We start from the raw sequence: 20,528 nt of genomic DNA on the forward strand, positions 1-20,528 counted from the left end.
ACGTTTGTACTTTCATTTTTACTTTATCCGCTCGCTGTTTTCTTCCTTTTACATAGTTGAACTTTCATTTCCTTTTAGTGGGGATTTCTAGGAGGACTTTGGGGAACCAGTAAATAATTTACTAGCTTTTTATTGAAGAATGAGCTCTGTTTAGGTCCTCATTAGAAATTGCATTTGAAGTCCTGTTAAGTAGCAAAATGCTACTTAAAGAACAGCTTGCAAGGAAGCTCTTAGTAGCTGGGATGCTATTTGTGAAGGCCTCACTGGCCCTCTGGCAGAATTTGTTGACTAAGATTTCCCACCTGAGCAGCTTTTGCTATTAAGTGTAAGAGTTTCTGTGTCCTTTCTAGGACTCTTAGGAGTGGTGTAGAGGAATTCTGGGATTGCAAAGACAGTATATATTGAACATTAATCTCTGGAGGACAAAATAGTCCATAAGAAGAGGAAATAACCTCTTAACATAAAGGAGAAAAAAGCACAGACATTTAGGAACAAAAACAGTGAAAAGCTGAATACAGTTTGAAACAAATTATCCATTGGGAAATTTTAATATTTTCAGTACTTCCTAATGGCATCTTTTTTTCTCTTTGTAAAGCCAGTTCCTCAGCTCTTGTAGCCTGATCACATTGGGCTACCTTGGAGGTGTGTTTACCTGCCCTCTAGATTTGTAAACACAGTTCTGCTGCTCATCTCCCCCCTCCACACACACATTGAAGTAAATGGTAGGCTTTCATGTTGGTGGGGGAAAGGAAAGCATTGGACAGTGGTCGTTTTGTATCTTATTTGGATTACATTGCTTTATTATCTATTGTAAACCACCCAGAGAACTTTTTGTTATAGGGTCACTTACAAATGCTACAAATAAAACAAATTCTATGATTCCCACTCACCTCTACCCCCACCACCCATCAGCTGTAGTGTGGGCTGCATCAAGGAATTCCAGTGTTTCCTTCCCTTATCCCTCAAGGTGATGCCTATCATGTATTGGTAGAAAAGGTGGGATCTGTCCTTCATGAGATTTTCCTGTTTCAAGGGTGGTAGGTTCATCATCTATGAAGGCATGCTTCATAGAATATGAACAGGGGCAAAGGGCAGGCTGCTTTCCAAATTGTGTTAAGGACAGTTTATTGCAGAAAATGGTCAACTGTTAATGTATGGCAACTAAAATGTGAAAAAAAAAATTATGAGCATTCACATAGTGTAATGACAGAATAATGTTGCTTCTCTTTATTCTCTGCAGGTTGGAAACCCACGTGTTGAACTCACACTTTCAGAACTTCAGGATATGGCTGCCAGGCAACAGCAGCAGATTGAAAATCAGCAGCAAATGCTGGTTGCCAAGGTAAACTGCACTTCCAGTAACAAGAGGAAGGAAAGAACAGAAAATGTGCTGTTTTCACAGAAGGCTCTAAGTCCCAGTAGTACAGAAAATTTGCAAATTGAGAAGTGATGTGGCATTAATCCTGTGTGTGATGCCATGTTGCCTTAGATGTAGGTCTCAAGTCTAGGGTCACATAGTCCATCGGTGATTGAGGCTTTATGGTTATCAACAGAGGTCCACCTACTGACTTGAGCAGAGACAAAATTTCAGTGCTAGTGTTCTTAACCCTTCTGAAATAAAGTCTTGTTCAGCGTTTTGTTCAATACAGTGATTCGCCACCATAATCATGTTATAATATCACTGTCATTTTGCTTTTAAATGGAAGAAACAATATTTACAAGGTGAAGTCTCTGTTGAGTTAGAGGACAGAAGTGAATTGAGAAGAGTTTAGGTTATACAGTAGTAGTTTAGTGTTGGTTTTTTTTGTTTTGTTTTTTGTTTTAAAAAACCTCAGGAGAAAAAGGAAGCATTTCCCGTATTTGTTTAGTCCATATGCTGTCATTCTAAAGAAGTGGCATTTATCTTGCTCCAGATCTCCTTATCTTTGCCTGTTTGTAGTTTTCTGCTAGTCATTATTTCCTCTGGGAAATTATGTAATGGGGGGTTGGGGAGCCATTTTGCTGCAGGAGGAAGTGTGTTTGAGGAACAGGAAGTACAAGTTGCAGGAAACTTCACAGATGTGTTGGAATGAATGTTTCAGCTGGAGCTTGTTTTTGTGTAGATGAGAGATTTTATTTTGTAGCTTCAGAAATGAAGGGCCTGGTATCTCTTGGAGGATACAACTGGGAGGCACATAAAAACTTTACATTAATAGGTTCTTAAAAGATAAGTTCATGCTGTTGTTTAATATATTTGTTTCCAGACTGAAGAAGTATGCAGGTAAGATTTTCCTAATTTAAACACTGGCTGACTCACACTGAGGTTTTGTTTTGTTTAGAAGTAACAGGCAAGTGACTGGTAATGCTTTTCTAAAAATAAGACAGCATGATTACATGTTCTACTTGTTTTGATAGGAACAACGTTTACGTTATCTCAAGCAGCAAGAACGCCGTCAACAGCAGTCTGTGTCTGAGAGTGAAAAGCTTCAGAAACTTAAAGAACGAGTGGAAACCCAGGAGACAAAGCTGAAAAAAATCCGTGCCATGAGAGGGCAGGTGGATTACAGCAAGATTATGAACGGCAATTTGTGTACGAGTGGCTTCTTCCATTTTTTTAAGCTCTTAGTTTCTTGGCCCAGAGGATGATTGGGGGCCAGGGCTAACAATATGTTTGAGCTACTGCTGTCAGCCAGTTGTATGGGGAAACATTAACATGAGTCATTCAGAACATGGAGTCCTCTGGAAGCCATTTTCACTATTTTGAGTGCACTTTTCCAGTTGCCATAATGAAGGGAACATATTGCAGCGTAGTAAGCATCCTGTATTAGGCACACGAGCAGAAACATGTCGTTCTGTAGCATTTCAGAATGTCTTTTCAGCATTCTCAGACTCTCGCGTTTGCTATTTATTTATTTCATAAAATTTATACACTGCTTGGTTGTAAAAAAACCTCCAAGCAGTTTGAAAAAGATAAAACAGCCCTACTTTTTAAAAAAACATACAAAAGTTGAAATACTAAAAGAGATTAATATCAGTCTGAAATCTTATAATAATAATAATAATAATAATAATAATTTATTATTTGTACCCCGCCCATCTGACTGGGTTTCCCCAGCCACTCTGGGCGGCTTCCAACAGAGATGAAACATACACTAAAATGTCACATATTAAAAACTTCCCTGAACAGGGCTGCCTTCAGATGTTTTCTGAATGTCAGGTAGTTGTCCATCGCCTTGACATCCGATGGGAGGGCATTCCACAGGGCGGGCGCCACCACCGAGAAGGCCCTCTGCCTGGTTCCCTGCAACTTGGCCTCTCGCAGTGAGGGAACCGCCAGAAGGCCCTCGGAGCTGGACCTCAGTGTCCGGGCAGAACGATGGGGGAGGAGACGCTCCTTCAGATATACTGGGCGGAGGCCATTTAGGGCTTTAAAGGTCAGCACCAACACTTTGAATTGTGCTCGGAAACGTAATGTGAATTGTTTATATAATGTGCTGATTGTAAGGAACAGAAATTAATTGACCCCTCATATCTTAATGTTTCAGGGACTCTGGAATATTAACCAGGGAACTCATGGCATGAGGCATTCAATTGTGTCCCTGCAATTGGCTTGTGCTAGATCTGATCAGCAGAGCACTGCCTTCTGCTTGCTGCACTTCAAACTCCAGCAGCTGATTCGGGGGGTTGTGGACTGGGGAACATAATACTCTAAAGTCCAATTTAGGCATGACCACTTAATAGCCTTATCCAGACAGAATCAACCACAGCACTTTCCTTTGCCCCCACCAGGGGTGCCAACTCGAATAAAATATGGGGTCAGGTAAGCCCCACCCCGTATAATCGATCAAATGATGTGGTGCTTGCACATTTCAATGGCAATGCCCGTCAACCTGGGGGAACATCCCCCTCAAATATTTTATTGTGGGGGCCAAAGCCCCAACGGCTCCTAGGAGTTGGTTCCTTTGGCCCTGCCCCCAAATTATTTTGCTTATAAGCTTCATTCTGCAGCAGCTCCGAGAAAATATTTGAACAGCGTTGCTTATGGCCTCATGCTCGTTTCTGTTTCTATGTGTTTGCATTCATTCTCCATTTTAATTGCAGCCACTGAAATTGAACATATCAGTGCCATCTTCCAGGAAAAGCAACAAGAGTTACAAGCTGCAGTGTTAAAGGTAGACCAGCTTACTCAACAGCTAGAGGACCTGAGAAAAGGGAAGCTGAATGGGTTCCAGTCTTACAATGGACAGATGACAGGGCCTGCCGCTGTAGAATTAAAAAAATTATACCAAGAGCTACAGGTAAACAATCATGACATACATTTTACATAGTGCCAATGAACAAAACTGGGGCTTTCTTCTATTTAGTGTCAGTTAAAATGCATCTCAATTAAAACGTAGCAGTTTCAAGGGACCAAGTAAAATTGTTTCAGGGCCATATCCAGGCTGCCAGTTGGTCATGACTCCCCATTACCATTGAAAGCAATTGAATAAATATTTTCCTTTCATCCCTCTTCTAAGAAAGAAAAGCAGTATTACAATTGGGCATTTTAGTTGGTGTTTCATTCACATATTAAGCACTATATATTCTTAGAAGTAAATCTTTGTGAGTTCAGTGGGGCTTATTCCCAGCTAAATGTCTATAAGATGACATCCTTTATTTGGAAATGGACAAAATCCAGCAGCACAACTTTAATACTGGAAATCATATCCTAATCAAATTTCTTATAAATTAAGGAAGGTTTTATATTACTGCTTTTCTTTTCAGTGTTCTTTATATAGTTTTGATGTTTTACTTAGGCGCTGTTAATTGATTGCATGCTGTATTTATTCATGACTGAACAGGTGCTTTCTGGGAAATGAAAGTATGTCAGAGGGCTTTACAAAGAAGTATATAGATTTTAGTTTATGCCCCTGAGCACAATCCTTAGAAATATATCTGAAAGAAATAAATTGGACTTACAAGCAAGTAGATGTATTTAGTCTTTAGGCATGTGTTAAACTAGCTAGGCTTGACTCCAAAGAACTATACAATTAATTTTGTATGCCCAATAGAGCTCTGGATTTGTTTTTTCTTATACAGCAGTTCCCCACTGAACCTCTTAAGTTTCAAAAGGCAGTTTTTTGTCTAGCATAACTATTCTGCTATTTAAATGAAAAATAATTCCAGAGGGCACACACAGGACATAGCTGTTTTTTCTACAGATTATTGAGGTTTTTTACCTTTAAAAACAACCCAAACCGAAGTAGTGATAATCACTCTGTTTATTTATAGATTCGTAACAGGCTTAATCAGGAACAGAACACCAAGCTTCAGCAGCAGAAAGAACTTCTGAATAAGCGTAACATGGAGGTTGCCATGATGGACAAGCGTATCAATGAGCTACGTGAGCGCCTATACAAGAAAAAAGTTGAGGCACGTCAAAAAGAAAACATCCCTGTAAGATAAACTATTAAAAGGGCCACATTTCAATACTTCTACAAAGCTCATCAAGCTTCATCAAGTTTCCATTTCCTCTAGCCCCATAGAAGTGAATAATGCATTACTTGTGTTTTCCTAATAATCTCATGAGTTCCCTATTATGCAGACTTTGCAGCTCTATGGCATGGAACCAAAAGGGAGAAGGGGATATATTATATGATGCTTTTTGGTGCCTTCTGAGATGAAATGCTTTCCACATTCCCAGTAGTTGGGAAAGAGAGATAATAAAACGGAAGCAGGACCGTTATTAACGTTGCTTATGAACGTAAAAGAGAAAATGCCCCAGGGGTGAGGGAGGAGAGGAGGAAGGGCTAATGGGTTTGAACCCCAGAGAGAAGCACACTGTAATTCTTCTATAACTCTTCCTTTTAAAAAGATTCTGCAGATATGTAGACACATGCTGATATTGATGTTAACACACCTTTTGATTTGCCATTTTTTAGTTAAACCGGATAAATGGAACATCCTCTCCTCAATCGTCGTTGAATGCTTCGGGCAGAGTTGCAGCCGTGGGGCCATACATTCAAGTTCCCAGCTCCAGCAGCTATGCTGTGCCAGTTGACCCAGTGAAACCACAGTCCCTCACTATTACTACTAGTGCAACTCACGGAAGATCGAAATCTGGTAAGCAGTTCACAAAAACAAGTCCATTGTTTTGTACAGTAGGAGGTGACAAAGGAGTTGCCTTTGGGGATGATGATCAGTCCCTTCCATAAGGTGGAAGGGATTAGGACCCCCAGAGCTCACTTTCATATTGAACAAACTCATTTGTTCAGTCATTTGACAAAAACATGAGTCGAGATGCTTTCTCCTTTGTCCCAAAGTTACTATTAAATGCCTCTGTGGTTTGCCAATATGATGTTGTACCATCTGCAACTCCTACATTAAGTATGGCTGTGATTAAAATTCATATTTAATTGCAAGAAGAACAATTCTGATGTGAGTATTGTGACAGAAGGGGAGTGTTCAGGAGAGCCTCTCATGTCCTTCCTTGCACAACTGCCTTGCGGAGTAGGGCAATAACCAACCAGTAACAGCTGCCACCTTTGAACTCACAGCTATCCCCCCCAAGGTGGGAAGAAATCTGGGGTGCTCAAGGAAGTTCTAAGAGTCCTGAGATCCTAGGAACAGAGCCTCTTGTGTTTCCCATCCAGATCCCTCACAGTTTACCCAAGGCATAAAGTGAGCTGAAAAGTTCTCCATCTCTCCCAGAGATCAGAGCAACTGACTGATCCCCCATTCTGTTCTTATTTAGCATGAGCCCAAATGATCCAGGGTTGTGGGGGATGATTAGAATCCTTGAGCTTGGCAAATGCACCCACTCCAGATCTGCAACAGTCAAATTATATGAAGTTTTATTTCTAGTAGAAGGAAAGAAGAAGGCAGTTGGACAAAACAAAATACTGAAAAAAAGGAACTCTGTGGCTCAAACCTGATTGATCCTAAACGACTTCACTTGCAACACAGTGCTCTGGCCCTAAAAGGGAATTTTCAGAGTGAGGGTATGCTAGAAGCCTCACAAGGGTCAGAGGAAGCTACTTTTTGCAGGTATAAATAGTCCCTAGGGTCCCCCATCTCATTGCTAGACAGCCTGAAATTTGTGGATTCAGAGGTTTGGCAGGGATTATTTTTCTCACGTGGAAAATGGAGGGCAGGCCAGTTCTTGCTCAGGCTTAATGGAGGGTGAGAATTGCCCTGCCTCATGAAAATGGAGAGGCAAGAGACCAGACTTTTAACATAAGTAGCATTTCAGGAGATGTAAAAACAGTATAACATGCATCTTCACACACATATATGTAGATGGTTTCTGCAACTTGCAGATTCCTTTTCGATAGGTTATCTTTGAAAACAAACAGTTGATACCTAACTAGTCAAAACAAGTCCTGCTTGCAGTTTCTGAACACAGAATGCCTCCAGATACGTCATTGGCTTTAGCCTTGTACAATATTTTGGATATCTGGCTAATTGGTTTTGGTTGGTTATGAGCCCTTGTCTCTAGCAGCCAAGTACAATATATGCAGAATGCACTTTAGTCATATAAATTACATATGCACTTCTTTTTAAAAAACTGACTTTTTCTCCCCTGTAGCTTAAGTTGAAAATCGTTTTCTACCCAGATTTTGTTTGAGACACAACGTGAGGGCTCTTTCTTAATATGTTGAGTGTCATACTTTTATCTGTACATTTTCCTATTCTCTTTTACGTTTTAATCTCTCTCTTGTCTTTTATGTTGTAATTGTTTTCCACATCCTATTTTTTCCCCCTTTTTCTTTTACTGTGTGACTGGATCTGGTCGTCTCCAGTAGATACAGACTATGGGTGTGTGAAAAAATCTCCAGGTCCCTGGAAGATTTCTGATTTAGACATTATAGTGGAACCTATTCTGTCACCTCCCTCTCTTCAGTCTGCTGTTCACAATATCATCCATTCAGCTTCTACTCTTTCTGAGATCCTGCACTGTGAGTCTGTAGAAGATCTTTGGCAAGCTAAGAAATCCCATTTTTAATATGGTCATCTGAGCTTTGGCACACAGATGCATATTAAACAGGAATTTTTAGAACTGTGTCTATATATTGTCAATAGAAGCATGTATGTGTGTTTCATTGTTTTCTGGGTATTTCGCAAGTGAACAAATCTAAAATGCTCTCCTTCATGTATCTAGAAAAAGCAGAATACTTAGCTAGCAAATAACTAACTATGCTGGTACCTTGAGTCAAGAAAGTTCACATAGGGTCACATTGTATATATTTTGACATAAGCAGGTACTGTTTTTTGTGTTCTCTAGTCTTGTTCTTAGGTGGTTTACTTTGTGGCTGTGGACAAGTTACTTAGGTTGTGATCTGTACTCATGTACCTGGCAGTAAGTCCCATTGAACTCAGTGGGGCTTTTTGAGCAAACATATACAGGCTCACAGGATGCGGGTGGCGCTGTGGTCTTAACCACTGAGCCTAGGGCTTGCTGAATCCCTGTGATGGGGTGAGCTCCTGTTGCTCGGTCCCAGCTTCTGCCTACCTAGCAGTTCGAAAGCACGTCAAAGAGCAAGTAGATATATAGGTACCACTCCGGCGAGAAGGTAAATGGCGTTTTTGTGCGCCACTCTGGTTTCGCCAGATGCGGCTTAGTCATGCTGGCCACATGATCCAGAAAAACTGTCTGCAGACAAACGTCAGTTCCCTCGGCCAGTAAAGCGAGATGAGCGCTGCAACCCCAGAGTCGTTCACGACTGGACTTAACTGTCAGGGGTCCTTTTTATACAGGCTCACATCATCAGTCTAAAATCCTAAACACACCTACTAATGAATAAATTCCATGGAACACAGTGGAACTTACTTATGAGTGCACAGATTCCACTGAAATTGAACTTCACTAACATTTAGTTTTCATCTTCTTAATGTGGGGGGGGGGGGAGGTCACTTTAACTGCCAGTCAGCTGATGGGTATTTACAGGAACTGACACTGGTAGTTACAAAAACTGCTGATTGTCACTGGGAGCGGACCATCAAAGGGATTCCCTTTGATTTTCAGTCAGCTGTTGAATTCTGAATAGTTTAACGAGCAAGTTGGCGGGGCAGTTTTGAAATAGAAACAGAAATAAAATGAAGTGTGCATGTTCTGCTGTGGACCCCAGGTTTCCAAGAATCATACAAATAATTCTGCATGCTCAAGGTGGCTTTGGTATTGTTTTCTTGAACAGCAGACCCCACCGCATGCCATGCAGCAAGACATGTTTTAAACCAAAGGCAATTTCAAAAGCAGTTTGTTATTTAGCATTGGGCTGTGTGTGTGTGTGTGTGTGTGTGTGTGTGTGTGAGAGAGAGAGAGAGAGAGAGAGAGAGAGATTATGGGGGTGGGGATCAGACCTCTCTGGTACAGAGAGAGAGAGATATTATGGGGGTGGGGATCAGACCTCTCTGGTACACTATTTCATGAAATAGCCTCCTAGAAAAAAATAGAGCGGGTTTTGTACCAAATGTTTATTTTCAGATTAAATGCTTTATTTCTGCTTGCTACTAACTGTATCAAGTGTTCCAAATCAGGCCTCTTATCTCTGGTTATAACTTTTATATAATACTGGGTTCTTGCTGTTCTTGAAATTATGAAAATTGAGATGCACAAATTGGAAACGTCGTTACAAAAGAAGCTTTTTACGGCATGTATGAGAAAGAGCATTTTTTTGTTCTAAGAGTAACCATTACTTTAGACAAATTTCATTAAAAGTTGAAGTTGGCATCCTCTTCAGGTGCTGTTTTGCTTCAAATTAAAAAAAAAAATTTTTTTTAGCTTCTGGGTTTGTGTCAAAGTATTCTGATATTCAAAGTCAATTTCTCGCTTGAAGAGGATACATTAAATGCATGGATACAAACCAGTTATTTCCATAGCCACCTTTCTAGTTTCTGCTATCCCCCTACAAAAAGGGGAAAATAACACACGAGCAGCAGATCCATCTGGTTCTCAGTGCATTTGCTTGACTGCTGTGCTTATGAATATGGCATGCATTTGCTCAGTTGGGGTGGTTTTTTCATATAATCTATATCAAAATTCACATTTAGAAAGTTTCTTCTTATTTTCCAGGTGGGCATGATGTCGGGGTGTGTTGGGGAGATAATATCTTCACTTGACTTTCTGATTCTTTGTACTACCCCAGATGATGATAATAGAAGGTCATGGACAGTGTCAGATCTTGATGTTGGCCCCGAAGGCAGCTCTTCGTGGCATTCAGGAAACAAAAAACAGCAGTTTATGAACTGTATGTTGCAAACCACAATGCATTCTCAATGATCTTAATTCTAATCAGAAATCAAAAGGCATCTTTAGATTAAGATAATGAATTATCTTTCAGCACAATACATCTGTAGAATTCAGTTTGAATTGAAATGGAATGTTTAGTCTTAATGTATTTTATTATAATTTTCCCATCCTGTGGGCTCAGACCAACTTACAGAAATACATGGGCGATATCCAGTTGTGAGAATCTTTATTGTGCGGCCTTTTCTAGAGCCAGCAGAAATCTATGAATGTATCCCTAAAATAATGAAATCTCACTAAACTCAAAACAGTACTCAGAGCTCTAAACAGGTTACCAGTTGCTTCTTTGGCCTTATGTATAAGCTTGTGATTTAATATGCTTTATTGCATATATGCTTTATCGGTCTTGGCCACCTTCGGAACCTAGTACAGATAGGCTGGGTGGAAATTTAATAATAAAATACATTAATAAACATTATTTTAGATTAAACACATTTAACTGATTGTTGGCATCTCTAATCCTACTCTGATTTTCTTAATCTGAATTATTCTGCACTATCTTCCATTCACAATTTCATATTCTCTTTATACAAATGTGTGGGCACCAGTAACCATTTCATAAACATTTTCCTTTGTTGCCAGCTAACGAGGGAACCTGGTCAGCAGTTAAGCAGAGCCCTGTTCCTGTGGTGAAGCCGCCACAAATCTCCAATGCAGACTGGAAGGAATCCAGCATGGACGCTGGTTTAAAACAAGGAACGATATCAAGTCAGCCTTTGTCTTCTTCATTAGGAAGTACTGATAAGCTGGTGAGTTTTTATCACTTCTACCCCCACCCCCTTGCTGCATACAGTAGCAAAAATTCATGGTGTTTTTCATGTTTGTGTACAACATTTCTGTATGGGCTATGGGCCTCTCTGTGTACTTCATCCATCAGATATGTGTTAAAAAGGGATTTGTTTTCTATATAGGATAGAAGAACAGCCTTCTCAGCTTTTCAGACACTTCTTCTGTTTTCCCCTCCACAGGGTCTTGATATAGGGAAAGTACCACCTACCATCCCTGGAGCAAGTAAGCAGTTGCCCCAGAACTATGGGACCTACCCAAGCTCCATTCCGTTGGGAACAGGTTCTACCAATTCCCTTGAAAGGCGAAAAGATGGCAGCCTCCCAAGACCAGGCTCTACAGCAGCAAGCCGGCAAAGACCTGTTCCGTTACCACCAGCCAGCAGCGTTCATCAGCCAAGCTCCTCGCAACAAATACAGCAGAGAATATCTGTGCCTCCAAGCCCCACATATCAACCTTCTGGCGCCCCATTATTTCCAGGTGGCGATGGCAGGCCTGATCTCCCCTTAACTGTGGCCATCAGGCCTTTCTTAGCTGACAAAGGCTCAAGGCCCCAGTCTCCCAGGAAAGGGCCCCAAACCGTGAACTCCAGTTCCATCTATTCCATGTACCTTCAGCAAGCGACGCCACCAAAGAACTATCAACAGGCTGTATACAATACCCTGAACAAGTCCGTTAAAGCAGGTAGAATAATTTGATGTTGCATCTCTCTTCTGTTTAAGAGCTGCTCGATACTTACAGGAGTTAAATTAGGTTTGATGTAAATTAAAAAGGAAAAGGTACCCCTGCCCGTACGGGCCAGTCGTGTCCGACTCTAGGGTTGTGCGCTCATCTCACTTAAGAGGCCGGGGGCCAGCGCTGTCCGCAGACACTTCCGGGTCACGTGGCCAGCGTGACAAAGCTGCTCTGGCGAGCCGGCACCAGCGCAGCACACGGAAAAGCCGTTTACCTTCCCGCTATAAAGCGGTTCCTATTTATCTACTTGCACTTAGGGGTGCTTTCGAACTGCTAGGTGGACAGGAGCTGGGACCGAAAGACGGGAGCTCACCCCGCCGCGGGGATTCGAACCGCCGACCATGCGATCAGCAAGCCCTAGGCGCTGAGGTTTTACCCACAGCGCCACCCGCGTTGATGTAAATTAGATCTTTGCTTAAAAAAGTGCTGTTTATTTCAAATGGTAGAAAAGAGCTTGGGCATTCTGCTAACCCAGGATTTCTTTACAAATGACTGTACATTACAGGTTTGCAGCATTGCATCTAATTGGGAGGCAGAAGTGGGTTATGCTTTGCTACAAATCTAAAATTGGGGCTTGTGCTCTTCCTCTCTCTACATCGTGACAGGTCTGAGGTGCTGAACAATATTTGCTTCAAAGACAGTTGTTAAGGGGACATATTTGAACCGGTTGGGGTGGAGCTGCAAAGCTAGATTCTCAGCATGTTTGTCACTGCTGCTTACCAAGAAGGAGAGGGGTGAGGCGTCAAAGTCAGTGCAGTGCATACACACTGGAGAGCTAATTCAGTGTCCCCGCCAGTGCACCCATACTGTGCAGACCTCTCCCCTTTCCTTCTCTCTAATTGGCAGCAACATACCTGCTGGGGAAATAGTGATGTGATTCTGTCTCACCTGATGAGCCACCAGTGGCGTAGTGTGGGGGGTGCAGGGGGGGCCGGCCGCACTGGGCGCAACATCGGGGTGGGCGCTCGCACCTCTCTGCCCCTACCTGGCTCACTCACTCTCTCTCACTGCAGGGGCCGCAAATTACTTGCCTTGCCCCGGGTGCTGACAACCCACGCTATGCCACTGTGAGCCACTTCTGCAACCATCTCAAGGATTACTTTGGGGGCCTGTTTTATTGAATGAGTTGTTTCCAACTAATCTCAACTCACTGAAATTAGTGAACCTGAGATAGCCCTGTTCATTAATTTCAGTGGGTCTACTCTGAGTAGGACTAACATCGACTACAACCCAATATTTACATGAGTGATTGGGGGGAGTGAAGTTAACACTAGGTTTATTAGCATTTCCAGAAGTGACATGGAGGTATTAATATAATGCTAAAAGACATAGGATTAAAACCCACTTGACCTGTCTAGTCACAATGTGAGAGGGAATATGATTGACCTCTGCAAACATTAGAGGGCGCTAGTGAGGGATTTACATTCTATGGCATTTATGTTGAAAATTACTGTTGATAAGAGAACTAAGAAATGTCAACTCGCCACTAATAACTTCATGTTGGAAATGGATAAATGCAACAAAATGGTGAAATATCTTGTATTATTTCTTGAAGCCACGGATGTCCTCAAGTATATTTGAGATATCATAACAGAATGTTGTTTTTCATTTCCCAGCAGTTTGCTGTCACTGTATCTGTAGCTTAGTGGGCACCTTTGGTGTGCTACTCCTTGTTCTCTTTTGCTTGCTATTTAAAGCACATCATATCTATATTTCATAAAGGGGCTGACTTGCAAGGAATGCTACACATTAGAGATGTTTAGGCTTTTTAGTGCTGTATGTCCTTCCTTTTTTAGATATCTATACCCAAGAACCATGACCTCCCTTCCAAATCTTCCCCACTTTTATGACTGCTTTATAACTGCATGAAAATGTCCATAATTGTTAGAAAGATGAGTTGCTTTTAAGTAGTTTCCTCATGCATTTGAAGCTACAAAATTGGCAACTGTCACCATTAATTTTTATATGATTTTTAAAACAACAAACAAAACTTCTGACAAGTTACTCCATGTTAATTTAGACCCATCCCTAACTGCTACTTTTTCTTCTCAGTTTATGGGAAGCCTGTTGTACAGTCCGGTTCGACTTCCCCTTCGCCGTTGCCATTCCTTCACAGCTCTTTGCCTGCCAATCCATCACAGCCTCAACCTCCCAATGAGTATAGTGAAAAAGATCAAGAACTGGAAAACATCCCACCCTCTGGTGATAACAGCAACGTAGAAAACATCCCTCGCCCCCTCAGCCCCACCAAGCTCACGCCCATTGTGCATTCGCCCCTTCGCTACCAAAGTGATGCTGATTTGGAAGCCCTTCGCAGGAAACTGGCCAATGCTCCCAGGCCCTTGAAGAAGCGGAGTTCCATCACTGAACCAGAAGGCCCCAGTGGGCCAAACATTCAGAAGCTATTGTACCAGCGCTTTAATACCCTGGCCGGAGGAATAGAAGGTGCCCCTTTTTATCAGCCAAGCAACTCACAGGACTTCATAGGCACCTTGGCAGATGTTGACAATGGGAACACAAACACCAATGGCAATATTGAGGAGCCCGTAGCTGTGCCCCCGACAGCTCCTCTTCCTGATGAGCCTTCATCAGATGCCAATGATAACGAACTACCTTCTCCTGCAACTGAGGAGTTGATCAGTGAAGAAAACACAAATCAAATGCCCGAGACAACGGAGGATGATAACAACAACAACAACCCTGCTGTAGCCCCTTCTATTGAGCGGCCACCTAGTCCAACCCCAGAGGCAGATTCCCCAGAAGAAGAGGAAATGCAGCCGCCACCTGCTCTTCCTCCTCCTCCTCTTCCTGCGGTAAGATACTGCGCCAAAACCAGTGTGATCTGGGGGAGGGGGGGCCTAAGCAGTGCTATGCCACATCGTGGAATCTGCAAAACTTTGAATCCACTTTAGGTTGAGTGTGTACAGCAAGTCCACCCCCCCCCATACAACTTTCTTAGTATATTCTAAATTTTTCCCAAACAAATGGCCAATAAGTCTAACCTGTGTCTTGGATGTAGGACAAAGGTGTTACATAGGGCAAGTCAGGCAAGTACAGAAGCAAGATTTGACTGTGCCTGCAATGTGTATTTTGGTGAAGTGCACTTTGATCCACAAAGCTGAAAGCAGTATAACAGTCGCATTGTGACCTGCCAAGTTCTTGATAACCTTGGTTTTGAATTCCCAGGCAGGCAGACAAAACAAAAGGTTCATCGAGCTGCTGGTGGGCTCCATTCAGCTTAAAATTGTGCAGGCCTGTCTTTTAAGGCCTTGGTCCTCAGTCGGTGGGTTATGATCATGCCACCAGCACCAAACATTTATAAGTAAAAGAGAGAGAGCAGGACATGTACAGTTAAAAGCTAAATCTTGGGTCTGAAAATATTAAAGACTATTGTCCTATGGGAATACACCAAGCGGGCTCCCTTTCAGTTACATTAGGAAAACAAGTAGTGGCGATTATCTAGATATTATGAGCATTAAAGAAAAGCTAGAGACAAAGTTGGGGCAGTTCTCATGTTTCTACTAGTTCCAGAAAACAAAAGTTTAAAACAGGATAAATTTGTCTATGATAGACTGCAGTTCACAATGTTCTGATACTGATGCAGTTTGAAACTCAGGGTTGCCTTTTTACTCAGACCAAAAGGACCAACCTGAAGAAACCCAATTCGGAGAGAACTGGCCACAGCTTGAGGGTCAAGTTCAATCCCTTGGCTTTGCTGCTGGATGCCTCTTTGGAGGGAGAGTTTGACTTGGTGCAAAGGATCATATACGAGGTAAACTTGGAAATATTGTTACTCGCCTATGTTATGTTTTGATGGTGGAAAATATTTAAGTTCATGCAGTCAGTCCTTGTTTTCCCCCAACTTAGGTGGATGACCCCAGCAAACCTAATGATGAAGGAATCACTCCTCTGCACAATGCAGTGTGTGCTGGCCATCATCACATAGTTAAGTTCCTGTTGGATTTTGGTGTCAATGTGAATGCAGCAGACAGTGATGGATGGTAAGAGACCAAGTCGAGCACACACTTCTGTTGGGTGCCAACAAAAGCTAGTAACCAGTTACTAGTGCAAATCCATCTTCACAGGAACGAGGGCACGTTTTGTCTCACTTGACATTGAGTCTTTTGCTTTGTTTTCAGGACTCCTTTGCACTGTGCTGCCTCTTGCAACAGCGTTCATCTCTGCAAGCTACTTGTTGAATCTGGAGCAGCAATTTTTGCTTCAACCATAAGTGACATAGAAACTGCAGCAGACAAGTGTGAGGAAATGGAGGAAGGTTATATTCAGTGTTCCCAGTTTCTGTATGGTGAGTTTCAGGTTCTATAACTTGAGATTTCAGAACTTTGCTTGAATTTGTCCTTCCTCACTTGTTCCAGGATCTAGAAGTATGGCATTGCTTACTTTACAATGAAAAGTGTGTATTCGATTTTGTGTGAAGATTTATGCAGCAGTACACCAAAACAACAATAATGTTAGAATACCAGCTGTTGTTGTAGAGAGGCAAATGAGGTATCAAATTAAGAAAGTGTGACATACACCGTGTGGCTAGTTTGCTCACTAAATCAGATGATAAAGGGGTGGAAACTAAGGTAATATAGGTTGTATTCTTCATTGATTTGAGGAATTCTGTGTGCTGTTAGTGGGAACACTGTGTATGTGAGTGGGTAGAAGAGTGGAGAAGGCGTTAGACACAAACACATCTTCAAATGTTCCTATGTCTGGCTTTAGGAAATGACTGCCTTTCTCGCCATGAGCTGTGACTCATATTTAGCCTGCTTTGGAGCAGAAACAGCTGTGCCACAAAAGGACAGTTAGAGCAGTTCTAGTAGGATCCAGAATGTAGCAGCCTACCTACGAAGGCATTTCCCGGCTACAGAATCTCCAGAAACATGCACTTGCCATATTGAATAATAAAAGAGGGGATAATTATTTCCTGTTGACTGTGCTTAAGCAAGTGCAATGTAAATTACTGCTTGAACTGGTGTAGCTTAAGCCAAGTCATAAAATTCATCCACCAGAACGTGTTCACAACCATTCAGAGCTTTGTGCCTATTGGCTTTGCCAGTTTCCATTTCCCATGGGACATGTGTTTCTACAAACCTCGGACAAAATGGCCAACCTCGTATTAGTGCTAGTAGAGTGAGGTACTCAGGACAGATATATAATGGGGTATAATAGGGACGCAGGTGGTGCTGTAGTCTAAACCACTGAACCTCTTGGGCTTCCCAACCTTTATTACCTTATAATGGAGTATAACACTTACTGGTGTAATCTCCTAGAACTAGTTGCAGGGTGCTTCTTTTGCCTTTCCCCATGACAAAACCACCTGTCTCTAGGAATCAGGCCTTATGACTGTGGTGGGATTTGATAAGACCCCTACTCCACCTCTGGTCCATGTCAATTTCACATGTGTGTACTTATGTCTGGTCCATCTTGTTTTCATAACTCTTCATATTTTATCCTGGTGTACACATTTTCAAGTGTTTTATCCAAAAATATGCACTTAAAAATGACTGTTGGTACTTTCATTGAGCTGAGGATTGCATCACAGAATCTGGAGAAGTGTGAAATATATCCATATATTAATCTGGAAGGTGCAAATTAGGTCAGTTTGCACAAAAATGCAGGCCAAACAGAATTCTCTTCCCTCACTACAATTATATTACACATTGTATTACATTTCTATGCTGCATAAGAGCCAGGGGTGCCACGATTGCAGTATCCATTTTCCAAATAGTGGTTATTGCTTAGTCATGTTAGGTTAATGTAGTTGTTTCTTGGTCATAGGTGTGCAGGAGAAACTGGGAGTAATGAACAAAGGCATCGTGTATGCGTTGTGGGATTATGAAGCTCAGAACAACGATGAGTTGTCATTCCATGAAGGAGATGCAATTACCATTTTGAGGCGCAAAGATGACAATGAGACAGACTGGTGGTGGGCTCGTCTCAATGACAAGGAAGGCTACGTGCCTAAAAATCTCTTGGGGGTAAGTCTTGCACGCTCTTCACCGTGAACCTGTACCTAATTCCAGCACAATACAGTGCTTTTCAGAAATCCTCCAGATTGCTCAACTAGGAATGATTAAGACAGGGGTACTGATTTATTTGGAAGAAAAGTTCTTCCTGAACTGTACCACTGCAGGTTCAAGTACAGACCAAGAACAGTAAAAAAAAAGGGGGGAGGAGCTGGTCATTTTAATCTCCCCAGGCAGAGTTGCAGACCTCAGAATAACTATTTTTAAGGTGGTGAATCATATGGAATGTATAGAATATGGGATAGTCAAACAGGGTTCATAGAGAAATTTAATAAAGTGGGGCTCAACAGAAATTACCATACTTTTCTGCGTATAGGACTGTTTTTTTTACTCTAAAATAATGTTCAAAATCTGGGCTCGTCTTATACACCGATAGTATCTCCCCCCATTTTCTCCCCAAAAATATACATGGGGGCGTCTTATAGATGGGAAAATACTGTAGTTTTCTTTGTACATTATAAATAATCTGGGAGGAATTCAACATTGTGCTGTTACAAACTTTCTGGCAGCACAGCATTTCTGCTTGCCTGATGGAACAATCTCCCCTCCTTCCCTTGCTATTCTGGTAACTCCCACACACCCCAATATTCGGTGTTGCTTCTGACACTCATAATTTCCAGTTACTAGTACAGTTCTCAAGAGTGCAGCTTTGTCTTCTAAAACACAATACTAAGCTGCAAGCCCTCTATGAAAGGAGACAGGATGTTGAACAGGATGCTGTTTGGCCCTTCCCTATACATGCCAAAGACTTACTTGTGGTGGGCCCAAGCACTCAACTAACAAACAGCAAGAAACCTCCATAGAGTGGGTCAGTATGGATCTGTAATGGAAGACAGTGTGGGCCTTTTGGCCCTAAACAAATCTGAAAGCAAACTCAAATCATGGCAGTAGAATTTGCTTCCAAATTTGTGTGTTAAGTTCAGAATGCTACTATTAGTCCAAAGCTTGAAACAATGTGGAATAACCAGTCTTCAAGAGAATCATTTTCTAATACAAGGGTTTGAACAGTTAAAATTACTAATGTTCTCATTTAGAACTGATTATTGCTATTGTTGTAAATTGTGAAGCATCAGCCTAAAGCACAAGAGCTCAGTTGAAAAGATTCTAGCAGAAATAAAGAGAAATGGAACTAATATGTATGATACTGTAGAATTGTTCTGCATAAAAGTTGCTTTTAATGCAATGGTAGAGTTGTAAAAACTAATATTCTTTATAATTTGCTAAATAATAATTTTAAATCTTTTTTAATTGCAGTTATATCCAAGAATAAAACCTAGGCAACGAACTCTTGCCTGAAAACCATCATTTGGCAATACAGTATCTTGCTGGCAACTGGAAGTATACACTGGAAACATTTTCAATCACATTTCACCAGAAGTAAAGCTATACTTGTTTTAATTGGTGCTCTTGTTAAATTGATGGACAGCATTTGAGATTTCCGATCTGAAGTTTGTATGTGAGATCTGTTCCATGTTCACCCACCCAGTCATTGGGAGAGGTACTCAACACAGCCTACAGTATTTTGCCAATTGAATTAAAAGAACAAAACTTGTGCTAGATGTTAAAAACTTTTGCAAAACGCAGGTATGCTGTCTGATCCATTCTAGTCCACAGTAACTGTCAAGGTCTTTATTAAAATTGTCAACTGATTGTTGAGTTTACTGTGTAAATCCTTGAAGAGCTTGGTAAGTTGGCATCTGGGAATTACCAACAGTCCTCTGGTATAAAAGGTGTTATTAACTAACAGAGAAGCATCAATGCTGAATGGATTTTTGCACATTTCTCAAAACCACGTTCCTTCACTTGATGTTTTTTCATGATATTCTGCTTACAGCACCACTTTAAACTTTCTCAAACACACCCACACTGAATTCCATCTTCTGGACAAACCTGCATTCATATTTAAGGGATCTGTATGTCTATATGAAAGAAAAGTGCAATAGTTGAGAAGGTAAGAGTCAGGTTATAAAAAAGCTAATAGGTTCCCTTTAAGGACCTTTAAATCTTATCTGTGAAAGTAGGGAGGGGGTCTGAAGGACTGAATAAAGGCTGAGCTGGCTATGTAGAGAGTGAAGGGAGAAAGAAGAGGACGTCTTGCTGTTTTGGCTGGGGCAGCATCTGTGGTTCTTGGCAGCCTGGCATCTTGTGCCAGGGTGAGTTATGCAATAACTTTATCCACTATCTAGTTTCGAGCAAAAAAAAAGCACTTCACTGGAATATTAGTTGTACATTATTTTATATACAGAAGTCTATTTTGAACTTCCCATTATGTTGTAGCCATATGTGTTTTATAATTTCCTCCCTGTAAACTGTAGGCCATTTGGCTTTATTCATGTACACGGTGTGCATAATTTATATATCCATTGATGCAGTGTTGTAACTTGCTTTTACCACTGTTTAGCATTAATTGTATATATTGTGGTGATGAGAAGTGGAAGGGTATTGTAAAAGAATATTTGCTAAATGAATGTGAGTTAAAAGCCTATGATACACTGCTAATCCAGTGTGCACAATAAAACTACTGCTAAGGTATAGCTGTGTTTGTAGGTGTTTCTTACCCAAAAACATTTTTTAAAGAACATAATTTGTAACGAAGCCCCCTGACCCATTGAATGTACCTGCCTCTGCTTTCATGTCTACACAGTAACCAGTTTGAGCATGGCATGAAACCTTGTGCAATAGTCAACAGCAATACTACCACAGACAAC

At 41.4% G+C, this 20,528-nt stretch overlaps 1 protein-coding gene across 6 annotated transcripts in view; it reads left to right on the forward strand.

The window, feature by feature from the left end:
- Positions 1-20,352, forward strand: part of PPP1R13B (protein phosphatase 1 regulatory subunit 13B) — a 67,091-nt gene extending 46,739 nt beyond the window's left edge. For 4 of the 6 annotated variants that reach the window (XM_079984933.1, XM_079984932.1, XM_079984930.1 and 1 more), the window contains 14 exons: positions 1,241-1,342; positions 2,395-2,569; positions 4,081-4,277; positions 5,251-5,415; positions 5,901-6,081; positions 7,761-7,916; positions 10,847-11,013; positions 11,233-11,734; positions 13,838-14,598; positions 15,420-15,557; positions 15,653-15,786; positions 15,925-16,091; positions 17,573-17,772; positions 19,075-20,352. In XM_079984933.1, coding sequence (XP_079841059.1) covers positions 1,241-1,342; positions 2,395-2,569; positions 4,081-4,277; positions 5,251-5,415; positions 5,901-6,081; positions 7,761-7,916; positions 10,847-11,013; positions 11,233-11,734; positions 13,838-14,598; positions 15,420-15,557; positions 15,653-15,786; positions 15,925-16,091; positions 17,573-17,772; positions 19,075-19,116 — 3,087 coding nt within the window. In that variant the 3' untranslated portion in view covers positions 19,117-20,352. The remainder of the gene's footprint in view (positions 1-1,240; positions 1,343-2,394; positions 2,570-4,080; positions 4,278-5,250; positions 5,416-5,900; positions 6,082-7,760; positions 7,917-10,846; positions 11,014-11,232; positions 11,735-13,837; positions 14,599-15,419; positions 15,558-15,652; positions 15,787-15,924; positions 16,092-17,572; positions 17,773-19,074) is intronic. The other 2 variants (XM_079984931.1, XM_079984934.1) reach the window with 2 other exon arrangements.
- The last annotated feature ends 176 nt before the right edge of the window (positions 20,353-20,528 follow it).

This window comes from Podarcis cretensis (genome assembly GCF_951804945.1).
Source record: "Podarcis cretensis genome assembly, chromosome: 1".
In the NCBI taxonomy this organism is placed as follows: domain Eukaryota; kingdom Metazoa; phylum Chordata; class Lepidosauria; order Squamata; family Lacertidae; genus Podarcis; species Podarcis cretensis.